This window comes from Scatophagus argus, chromosome 12 (genome assembly GCF_020382885.2).
Source record: "Scatophagus argus isolate fScaArg1 chromosome 12, fScaArg1.pri, whole genome shotgun sequence".
Taxonomy (NCBI): Eukaryota; Metazoa; Chordata; class Actinopteri; family Scatophagidae; genus Scatophagus; species Scatophagus argus.
Window position 1 is genome coordinate 14,889,753 of NC_058504.1, and position 12,450 is coordinate 14,902,202.

The following is a 12,450-nucleotide window of genomic DNA, read 5'->3' on the forward strand; positions in this document are numbered from 1 at the left end:
CTTCTTTTTACTCACATATAAGCCCCATTTATGTTATGCATTTTCCAAGACCCATTCAGCCACTGCTGCCCCCTAAAGTTTACCTCTACCACGCACCACTGAACCTTGGATGAGTTTTATCTCAGTGTTTCAGCTCTGGTCAGGCTCAGTGGGGACTGACCAGTCCCCACTGTGAGAATCACACAGATTATCCCTTGCACTAGCCTGTTCCTTGGGAGGCACTGACAAGTAAAGAAGAAAAAGAGAGAGGAAGGAGAGTGAGAGTAGGAAAGAGAGCAGCAGAAGAAAGGGTGAAAGCAGCTTCATTGAGCAGTAATATGGCAGCTCTCTGAGGAGGATGGCCATGAATCATGGTGCTGTTACTCACCACTTATTATGAACATCCTGTACTGGCTAGATTGATTTTCCCCACCATTCACAAAATGTAATATAGTGAAGATGGAGCAATAGGTAGCAAGCTTCGATGGCCAGCCTTCCAGCTGGATGAGTGAACGCCCTGGATGGCTGAGCTGCAGAATGGCTAACTGGGCATTTTAGAAATGCAAAAATCTTCATATAACAGGGATAAGGAGCGAGGAGGTTGGAAAGATTGAAGAGAGTGAGAAGAAAAAGGAGGAAGAAAGGGATGGAAACAGAGGATGGGAGAGAGGAATGACTTCAAAAAGCCATTAAAAAGAAGAAGGCCGTGTCAGCTGTTTTAATTTGCATCGCACTTCATATTGTGATGTTTTTTTGATTTTCTCCTTGTCTGATTTCTAAATTGACTGAAAGTGGATTGCATCTGATGAGAGGTAATATATTTGTGTGCATGTGTGGGATCTGACACGCTAATAGATGAGGCCACAGACGCCAACTTGTCTCTGTCCTTATGTCCATGACCATGTCCCCCGGCATGGGCTCCTCTCCCCGTTGAGCAGTCTGGCACAGAGTAGCTCAGACTTACCTCAGGTGGATGAAGCCGTGAATGTCACGGCTAGAAAGATGGACAAGACATTGAGTGCTCCGAATGCTAACTGGTCTGGTCTAGTCTGGTCTAGTTTGGCGGTGGTTGGGCTGTCTAGCATGGCTGGGCTTGGCGGGGCTGAGGATCAGAAGATCACCGTCTCCTGCCAGCAGCTGGGGTCCTTCCATATGCTCAGTGGTGAATGTCCATGCCAGCTTGAATGAACTGTGTCCCATCCAGTGTGAGTTTCTATTCAAGGAGGACTTCTCCTGATAGCACAATTACAAAACTACAACTTGTGTTAGGAGGATCTCATAGTGTATGAAGTCTGTTTTTTATTTGTGTATTCTCTTTCTGTAAGCTATATATTATATTCTGGCAGCAGTGAGTATTTTGGATATTTATCTTGTTTACATTTGCCAGCTCAGATGCAGCAGTAACATTATGTTTTCCTGTATCAGTGAATATGAAGCTGCTGATCCCCCTTTGACCTCTGGTGTCAAACTTGATTTGTCATCTACAGTTGGCGCTGTGAGACCCTGTGTGTGTGTGTGTGCGCATGTGTGTTTGTGTACCTGTCTGACTGACTGATCTGTGGCACATTCTGAACAGCTGAAGAGCTAATGGTCCAGCTGGAGACAGATGGCCTCTCGATAACACTATACCCCCAAGCCGATACTCACACTCTATCACTCTCCTTCTCACACACACACACACACACACACCCCTTCTCTCTCTCTCTCTCACGTACACATACAAGAAAATCACATGCATGCACACATAGATTGTTAATCTATTATAAAGCCTGAGGAGACACATTTTTCAATATGAGTTTAATGTTTCACAGTAATTTTGAACAATCTTTTGGCAAAATTAGGTGGCAGCTTAGGTTTCATGAGAGCACGGGGATAAAGCCAGTTAATTTCTTCCCTTTTTTGTAATTTCCCTCTTTCTGTGACTTTGCTTCTTTGTAGGGCTAATGAAAGAGATAAGTAATAATTTCTTTATATTTGCCTTATCTACAAGTGCTAGAAAATTACTTTGTAGATTTCACTAGCACTGTTTACGTATAGTTACAAATAAATCCAAATGAATTGTGTCCTTGGCCAAAAAAAATCATTGCAGTCGTCCTGTCTTTACTCTTGCCATACATAGAAATGTGGCTCAAAATTGTACAGAAAATACTTATTTAATATTAAATACGGAAAAGGCTATTAGTACTAACTCAATAAACAGTATAATAAATGGAAAACTCACTCTGAGTGAGTGAACCCAAAGCAGAAGCGACTTAAACCTACATTCTTTTCGATGGCCAGCAGGGGGTGACTCCCCTGGTTACAGAAAGATGTCTGATTGCATATAATTCTATGAGAAAATGACTCTACTTTTCCCTTGATTTATCACCTCAGTTATTTCCCTAATGAGTTTGTGGTCTCAGTTGGTTGGTTTCAAATTTTCCTCTACACAGCATTTTGTTCATCATGGTCCCATTTAGAGTAAAATCTATGAGACAGCAAGGTATGAATTAGGGTGTGACTACCTTGTGGTGGACAAGTCACTGTGCAGTCAGGTTGGTGGTTCTGATGAACTGTCAGATCTCCTCTAGCTCTCAGTCAAATCCAGTCCTTGTGCCACTCCATCTCCACCATCTATATGTGGTTGATTCTGACTCAAAAACAAAAAAAAGAAAGGAAAAAAATAATATGATGACAACATTGTCACATTAGCTATGTCCACTTCTTTTTTATGGTCTGTGCTCTTCAAATAAAACATATGCCAGTGACGCGCTTTTGCACTGAGGACATTTGACTAATCAATTGAAGGGAAGTGATGGCAAATGCCTCACTGTGATGCTTCTGTGGTTGTTGCTGTAACAATGTTCTGACTCCGAGAGGAAGAGGGAAGATGCATTCTTTCTCCTGAGGATTTCTTCAATAAGTATGACAGTAGCGCAGCTGTATGCTTTCAGTAGGCATTGTGGTTGCTCCAATGTCTACCGGCCAAACACCAGAAGAGATCTGCATTCACAAACTTGTTAATTCCCTTTCAAATCATAGTCACATTCAAAGATTTACTCACCATTAATACAGCCATATTTGAATACTGCATTTAGCATTCAGCATTTATCAGTACCTCATTAGGTACCTTCAATCTAAAATGGTTGCTAGATAACCTCTGTGAACACAGAGATTGCTGAGGAACATTTTTCAGTTTTAATTTCTTTTCTGGCATGATTTTAAAGAATATCTTGTGAGGTAGCAGCTTGGGTCTATAGAGGGAGGCAGGTGTAGATGATATTGGTTATACAGTCTACAGCATATGGGCCTGTCGTGTCCCATGTGTATGTACCTGCCTCTGCTGCTGTCATCTAATTATGCATAGCAAACAAAGCTATCTGCCTGCTGCTACAAACCCACTTCTGTGGGTTTTGTTGATTGTTACTCATCAGATACAGTAGATGTCTTCAACTGATTAAGACATTGTCGCAATTGACCTGTAGAAAATCACCAAAACCTACTTTCAGTTTAGTCATTACTGCTATTGTTGCTGCAAATCTGTGTAATTTTCTGGCATCTTGTAACCTTAGAGCTTAGTTGTATCCGCATCTGTATAGATGAAATGCTACAGGGACAGGGATGTAATCTAAACTGACTGCATTAATTTGATCTCATATTGCTCTTGGGTTGGTAAATGAAGACATAGTATACTAGACAATATGATAGTATTTCCATTGTATATTAATATCATCAAGCCATTTAGTAACATTTGGGGTGACGTTTTTTCCCTCCATGAATGAAAGCTTTATTTAGCCCAAGATTCAAGCCATTTAGAAACTACGGTCTCATGAAATAGAGACAGTTATTATTTTTTAAAACATCACACTGCTTCCTTTACACGTATCATAAAATGGCTCATATTATTCTCTTAAACTGAAATGCATTTCCTGCATTTCTGCATTGCCAGCAGCAGATCATTTTCACTTATCCCACCATGTTAGCTTAACATGAGGAGGACTTCTATGTGTTTTATGTGTTCTGCGAATTTGGCAGGAATTTTTATGCCTGCATTAGTTCTAGACTTTTACATTTGAACAGCAAGCAGTAAGATGTTGTCTTCACCTAACTTGACATTGCCAGTACCTCTTTTTCAGTCTTTTTCTCTGTTTAAGGCTGGCATCACAAAATGACACTTTGAGCTCTAGGGGGTTAATTGACACTAATTACATTTCAGCAGCCAGAAGAAATGTCAGTGTAACTACAGAACAAAAACAATGTAATTCAACTTCAAACTTCCAGTTAAAAGAGTTGAAAGAGCTAAAATGTTTTCTCTTTTTCCTCCCTGCAGCGGTATGTGAGCAGAGTGGTGATGTGAGTCTGTGCAGGCTCGTTGATGCTGCTCTCCCTCCATCCTCACCTCCTCCTGCGGCAGAGAATTCACAGCAGGCCTGCCAAACGCACCAGAGGACCACACCTGCATCACCAACCATCCCCCTGTCCCTTGGCACTGACTCCTCTCTGAGTCTGACCGCGGCTCCCTTACCTTCCTCCGATGATGCTCCAACTGTAGTTCCCCACCTTCACCACACTTCCACTCCCACATCACTTCCCAACCCACCTGTAAGCTCCTGGGGCCCAACAGGTGACACCCAGAAGACTTCCCTTTTGCTGCCTGTTGCCCTCCCTCTGTCAGCTACAATGATGGAGCCTAGTTCAGTGTCTGCCCTCACGGACGAGTGTCTTCTTCAGCCTACCCGCACCTGCCTTGGGTGCTTCATTGAGACCCGTGATGCCTCTCATCCTAACCCCATTCAGAACCCGCCCAGTGACCCTAACAACAACCCTGACACAGAGACAGGGCTCAGTGTAAGGATAGGTGATGTGAGCCGAGAAGACTTCTCTGACATCAACAACATCAGCATCCAGTGTCTGAGCCATGCGGGGGAGGCAGTGAGTCACTATGGAGAACAGCTCCTCTCTGACCAGCTACTTAGCTTTCCTCTGCCGAAAGCCCCAGGTGAGGGCAAGAGAGTGGATGGAAACAAAACAACAGAGGACTGTGATGACCCAGAGGATGATGCAACAGCTAAGAACTTGTATGAGGGACTGTTACTGGACAAAGTGAGTGGAGAGGAGGTTCTGTTGGCTAATGCTGGCCAGGACTGGGGCTACTTTGAATCTTTTATCAGTGAGAGTAAGATGGAACTGCTGGACCTTTGTTCTAAAAATGAACTGTCTGTCAACCTATTCTCTGAGGAAGATGTTGACAATCTATTTGATGATGAAGACGATGATTCCACTTTAAGCAGTGATGTCTGTTCGCTGAAGATTCGTTATGAGTCTTTCCAGGACAACATGAGGGAAAAAACAAATGTGCTCCAAGAGGAGACACAGTTTAACTTTTTCCCCAGTGTCCTGGCCAACTGTGCCAAGAAAGAGGAAGGAACAGGAGTCTTGAGGAAGAGTGCCGAGGAGCTTCAGCCCAAAACTGATGAGCTCATACTGGAGACAGGGCAGGAAGGAAAGTCTGGGGACTGCAGTGGTGGGAGTCCCCTTGATGGCTCCCAAGGATCACCCATGTCTACTCCCAAAGTCAACTATCTAATGGACTTCAATTCCACAGAGGAGTCCGGTGAATTCAGCGATGACAGCTCCTGCACTGGCTCCTCCTCAGACACCCTGCAGGAGGGCAAGTTTAAGAAGGGCCACTCAAAGAGATTGCTCAGCCCTTCCAACCCTCTCAACTATGGATTGCGCTCCAAGAGAAAAGTTCGATACAGTGATGATTACTTATATGACGTTGACTCGCTTGAGAGTGAAAAGAATGCAGAGAAAAAAGAGAAAGCTCCAGCTGGTCAAAAAGAGGAGGAGGATGTAGACTGGTGCCCTAAAAAACGTCGGAAATCCTGTCGTAAAGAGCCACCAGTGGTCATCAAGTACATCATCATCAACAGGTTTAAAGGAGAGAGGCTCATGTCAGTGAAACTGGGCAAGTTGGACCCTGCGGATGCTACTGTGAGCTTAAACACAGACACAGTAAGCAAATATGAGACACTGGCTCCTCTGAAGGATTTCTGGCAGGAGAGGCAAAGAGAGAGACAGGAACAGCTTAAGCTGGCTGCCAGAGATAAACAACAACGTGGTTTTCATCTAAACGGACGCCATCATCGCCCTTTTAATTCTAATCATCCCAAAAGGAAATACAAGATTGCAAACAGGCTTAAGGTTCAGAGGATTCCTACTGTGGAGCCATCAACAACAGCACAGGGCTCCCTGCTCTCTGATCGAGGCCAGGGAGGTGTCACTAAAGAAGAGGCCGCTCCCACAGTAGGGGGAATAATAGCAGCCCCAGGCCTCCCAGTGACATTAGACACAAACTGCATCACGCACACTGTCACAGCCAAAAGCCGCTCCCAGGAGAGGGAGGAGAGAGAGGGGAGGAGATTGGGAGGAAATAAAACAGTCAGGATAAGGAAATTCAAAAGTGAAGCCAGGCTGAGGAGCAAGAAAATGAAAGAGGCAGAAGGAGAGGAGGGAAGAAGCGTGACAAATGAAAAGCATGTCTGTGTCGCTGCGGCACAGATTGAGGACCCTACTGCTGGGTTAGAGGAGGCAGGCATTAGCTCAACTGCAGTCAAGCCCCATTTGTCTGAAACTACCACCACCGCTCACACATCTGAGGAGAAATTCCCCTTTGTTTCGTCCACCTGCTCTCCTGACAAAGCTCCCTCCTCAGAGGAGGTGGAAACGGGTGTCCCTGTCATCCCGGGGGGCTACCTGCAGACCCTGTTAGATGCTACAGACTCCTCCAGTGGAGCAGCTATCTCTTATTTCCCCCAGCAGCCCTCTAGGCAGCAGTATCCTCTGGGGCTATCCCTAGAGGAGAAACAGTTTTCTTCTCTGCAGCTCGCTCAGAGTTGCGTCCTCTCTCCTCCCTCTGAGTCAGAGCTCCAGCAGTCTCCTCAGAATTGCCCCAGCTTCCCCCAGATGTGGCACCCGCAGCTCTGTGCAAGTCACAGCCAGAGCTTTGGGTCTGAGACCCCTGAGACTCCTATCTTACCCAACAACTTCCCAACTGCTGTGCCCCTGAATGACAGCCTGCCAGTGTCTAACTACAGCCAGCTGAGCCCTGAGGCTGACAGGATACTTTATGAGAAGAGCTACCTGACTGAGGGTGCGCTGCAGCCTGGGGCAGATCTGCAAGTGTGTCAGCCTGCCTGTGTGGAGGGCCAGGTGCAATACCAGAGAGGGTCCCTGTGCACAGACAATGGCAGGCTCATCAGCTATGACTCAGTGGGCTCTCTGTCAGCCTCCTCTAGCAATTACAGCTCCCTCAGCCTCAAGTCTTGTGAACGAGAGGGTGAGGAGGAGGGACGAGACAGCTTCTTAGCTCATTGCAGTCCTAAAGTGGTGATTCAGCAGAGTGTGGACGCCCTTACCCCACTCAGGGAGTCCTCAGACCTGCTGGACATCTCCAACTTCACCCCTGACAAGTTTAGACACTCATCACTGTCAGAACTTTCTCCTCCTGAGACCCCTAACCTGTCCCCTCAAGTGGTGGGGCGTGAGATTAAGATGGCAGGGAATGTTGGAGAATACCAGGATGTGAATGACATGACTATGGACTGCAATAGAGAGGTAAAGTGGAACTGTGATGTTATGCAGCAACAAGAGCACACAGCAAATGCATACACAGTAGAAGACAGCCAGTTTCCGCTGCACAACTTTAACAGTCAGGATGTGTTATGTTTGGATAAAAAGGAGCTGGGAGTTACAGAATTTGATGAACAGAATGGTGATATGTTGGCTGGTGAGAAAAACACAAAGTCAAAGAGGAAAGGCAATTGCAAACAAACAGCTGCAGGACAGAGTCCAAAGAAAGTCCGGGCTCCCAGAGCTCCTAAGTCGGAAAAGGTCAAGACGCCCAAACAGAACTCGCGCTCCACCAAAAAAATAAAGGCCATGTTGGAGGGTAAGGCAGCAAAGAACCAGGCAGGTGGTTGTGGCACAGGCCTGGCTGACGGTGGTAGTACTGGGGACTGGTCTGGCACCGGTTGGTCAGAGAGCAACAGCCTGGTTGGGGACGACCAGAGAGAATTCGAGGAGCCCTCCAATATTCTGTCCAACATTGTATCTGGCATGGCTGAGGTCCAAAGGTTCATGATGGCCTCTATTGAGCCACTGTGGAATCCCATGTCTGAGGCCTGCATGCCCTCTGAGGCCAATAGCCTCAACCTAAAGACCCTCAAAATCTTGGCAGGCACAGAGGCTGACCTGAAAAAAAAGGGAGCTGTGCTAACAGGAGCTGGAAGAGGCAGAAAGGCAGGGGGCAAGGGAGGAAAAAACCAGGCCAAATTCAACCCCTCTCATCCCCTATTTCCTCAACTAGCTTTGGGCTGTAACATGTTTGATAAACCCAACTTTATTAACCCCGGGCCTGCACACAAAAAGCTGTACCGTCACAAGACCAGTGCAAAGTTTCCTCGGATTGAGACACTGAAGGGGAAGCGAGCTGAGAGAGACCCAAGTAAGGACATAGCACTGATGACCTCTTTTGAGAAACTGAGGTAATATTTTGTTATCAGCTGCTGTTGCACCCCCTTCTCACTTTCCCCCACTACCTGCTCAGCCTTTCCTCCCAAGCATACAGACGCTATGCCAGAGCTGCATGAGTACTACGTTCCCCCCTTGACTACTCCCTCTTCCTTTTAACCCCCCATCCCGAAGAGGAAATTAATATCTGCATGAAAAACTTCTTGTACTTTGCAAACTACCTATTGAGTGATTGTGTCAAGCTTGATTGAGATTGAAACGACCATGGCTGCATTTTTCTTGCTTTTGTTGTTTCTGCTTTGTTTGTTCTTCTTATAGTCGTTTTGTTTTACTTTTGTCTGAAAAAAAAGGAATAAGCCTTGAAAACAGTTCTGTCGCCTTTATGAGGAACTTTGTTTTTGTATTTTCTCAGCAGAACTAGCTCCCCTGAATTATGTATTTATTCCCCTTTTCCCTAAAGATGTAGCTATATTACACAAATGCATTGAGTGACATCTACGCACCCCTCCTCCTCATCTGTTTTTGTATGCAGAATATGGATGTCCTGTTGTTGCTGTCCTTCATACACTGCCTGGCTCATTTCAAGAGGGAAACCTACGATTAATGAGACCTATTTAAGCCCAAGACATCTTGACAGCACAAGATGGGACCATTTTGTATTGATGACATATCAGACGTTGTCTTTCCCTTCCCCAAAGTTGGAGTGACTCCCCATTTCCTTTTATCAAGTGTTTCTTTTTCTTCTGGAATTTAGAGGAACTGGTTACCTAAATTTACATTTTTACGCCTTGCAAATTCATAAAAGCTCCACCCTCAGAGTATTTTTGTCAATGTTGTACAGGGACATGCAATATTTGCAAAAAAAAGATGATTATAATCTTAAAATTAATGTGCCAAAAGTAACAATGCTGTGTAAATGACCTCTTATATATGTGTGAATATTGGCTGTTCCTCTTTTCTATCCATTGGAGTATTGGCTGCTCGGGTTGGAGACTCCTTGCAGAGACTTGCCACTACAGGAATTCTTTATTTGGGACTTTTCTCTCTTCTCTGATGAAAGGCACCAACAGCTGGCAGTGGTACACCGCCACTCACTAAACCAAATCAGAAAGACTCTGAATTCTCCTCATTTCCCCCACTTTGTTTGCCAAATTCAATTTACCTCAACATCGCCTGGCACTGAGAAGCAACAAAAGAGAGGCAAAGGGGAGATCTGCTCTGAAGGCTACTGTAGAGAAGGAAGATGAAAAAAGAGATGTTCAAACCAGCTTTCTCTGGACCAAGGAGAGTGTAGTGCAGATGTTTGAGGGTAAGCAAGGAAATTACTTGTCAGTTGGGGCTGTGCCTCACTGAATGTCGGTTTTGTACTGGAAATTCAAGGCAGTTTATTACTCATAGAGATTCTGATGCACGCATCAGTTGTGAAAGGACATTACATTTTTGCAGTTAGATTTAATGTGAATGTGAAAGCAGTTTTCAGTACAAATGGAATCAGTAATCTTGTAAATGAAGGAAAGCATGTCATTATAGCCACATGGGAATCTTACTTATACATTACCTGAAATGGTAATTTAAACAGTAATTTTTCCTGACATTTTCGTCTAATTTATGTCTCCACACTGCCGTAGTTTAAGTTACACAACTGGTATATTCAGCCTCTGATTATTTTGGATCACTGTCATATCATTTCTAAATTTAACTAATTTCTTTTGAAAGTACTTTATTTTCATATGTAATCTTTAATAACTGTCATCTCATTTTTTGAGGGGTCAGTATTTTGGCAGAAAATATTGTCACCATAAAATAAAGGCCAAATAAAGGTTTAAAAAAGTATTGGTGCTATCTGATCCAGTATATTCCCCGGCTATTTATGAACTACTTTGGGCTCATTCACTGCCTCAATACCCTAAAATAAATCCACCTTAAAATGAACCATACAATCATGCTTAATCAGTTGTAAAATATTTTGATTTTATACAATAAATTAATTTCAGGAGATATGCAGAGCCCCTTCATATGCTAAGAGTGTCTTGTTCAAATATAAACTCAATCAAAAGGCCTATATTTCCTCTCTCTTTAGAATGTTAAATACGATTTTTAATTACAAGAGACTAAAGTGAGATGTCCGGACAAATTGAAGCTTGATGTAAAAACAGGCCTTGTCACACTGGATATGGTAATTCTGACGCACAGGTGATAGTAACTGATTGCTTGCGTATGGCAAGAATCATAATCAATCTTTCTCTGTCTTTTTTTTCTCTCCTCTCTGCCATGATCCTTTGTTTCTTTTCTCCAGTGTATCAGGGTTAGGACCAAGACAAGCTGCTGATGGGAAGCTCCGCATGGGCTGCAAGCCCATTTAGTCTGCCTTCTCTCATTTTTGCCTATTGTCAAATTGAATGTACTTCTCTGAGTTCATGTTTTTCTTTTTCTTCTTTTGGTTTTAAAATGTGCCACTGTTGAGCTGCCTCATGTTAATGGTGCTAAGAAAGCTGACAATTGTTTTGTTTCTCTCTCTCTCTCTCTTTTTTTTTCTTTTTTTTTCTTTTTGTTTTTTTTTTGTTTTCCCAGAGTTAACAAAAAAGAAATGCAAAATAGATTAGGTACCTAACCCTCTTTATGAATGTATATTATAATGTTATGTTTGATGTATTCACTTCATGATTCTTTGACATTGATTGGAATTACTTTTGCTCTTTTCATTAAAAAGATTACCAAGCTTTATATATACTGTCTAGAGTTGTTATCAGAAGGAATCTTAATGAACTCTTGACACTACAAAATCTTGTATATTTTTTGTGTGCCAATTTGTAACATATTTTGTAAGTGTATATTTTTCTTAGAAAGTGCTGTGAAGTATTTGTGTGTGTGAGTAACCTTTTATGCGCCTCTATGGGCAGTGGAAAGGATATACAATGACAAGTTTCTGGTTTTAAAAACCAAAATATGAAAGTATCAACAGAAAACTAGAAATATTTACATTTTGTTGGGAGTTTTGTAATAAGACCATGATCTTGTTGTGAGAGTGTTGTGTTACTGTGCAAAACACAAATAAGCAAAGAAAAAAAATGAAAACTTGGAAAAAATATAATTTGTGAACAATTTGCTGTTTTATAGATTTTCATGTAAATTATTTGAGTATTATTTTGTTTTTTGTTTTGTTGTAATTGTTGCAAAAGTTTTAAATATTTGTGATCAAGCCTGTATGGTGATAATGTAATATTGGTAACTTGCTGAGTTTTGTAATAATGTTTATGGAGTAAATATACAAATTAAAATAAGATTTTGAATGCTGCTTTCTGAAGAGAGTTGGGATGTGTTTTTTACCACCCACCCACCCACTGCTGTTGCCAGTAACTACACTATAAACAGTAAACATAAAATCTCCACACTAATAGCTTATCTGTAAACAAATTCAGTCCATTCGAAGCAATAATTACAAAAGGCTATGGCAGACAGTTTTGTGAAAACATATAAATATAATATTATAATCAACTTGTTGAGATGTCAGGAGTGATTTGTAATTAACATATCTGTCTAGCAAACAACCCCACACCCCCATCTTTGTGATACCATTACAACAACAGTAACAGTGAATAACATAATGTTATATTCAATGTTTGTTCTTGCCAAAAAATGTGCAACTGTAAATACAACCTCAGTAAGTCCAATAAGTCTGTCCTTATTTGCTATATTGGAGGATTGTTAGACGAAAGGCATTTTAATTTCTGCACAAGTCTGGCTTTGGCTCATGTTATTTTAATGTCATATCTAATTAGCACACAGGGTCAGGCATTGCTAGAGTGACTGCTCATCCATAACTCTGAGCTGGGCTACTGTGGTCCACACTGCAACTCATTCTGGCGTGCTTAATTGGAGCTGGAGATAGTGTCTCAGACCATAAACAGATCCTGTGATGTGTGCCTCCAAAATTGTCAGGTGGTATTAGCATTGTTT

General features: G+C 42.7%; 1 protein-coding gene across 1 annotated transcript in view; it reads left to right on the forward strand.

The window, feature by feature from the left end:
* nexmifb (neurite extension and migration factor b) overlaps window positions 1-8,681 on the forward strand; it is a 45,236-nt gene extending 36,555 nt beyond the window's left edge. Inside the window, exon 3 of the mRNA XM_046405993.1 lies at window positions 4,289-8,681. Within this exon, the coding sequence (XP_046261949.1) occupies window positions 4,289-8,511 (4,223 nt within the window). The 3' untranslated portion in view covers window positions 8,512-8,681. The remainder of the gene's footprint in view (window positions 1-4,288) is intronic.
* The last annotated feature ends 3,769 nt before the right edge of the window (window positions 8,682-12,450 follow it).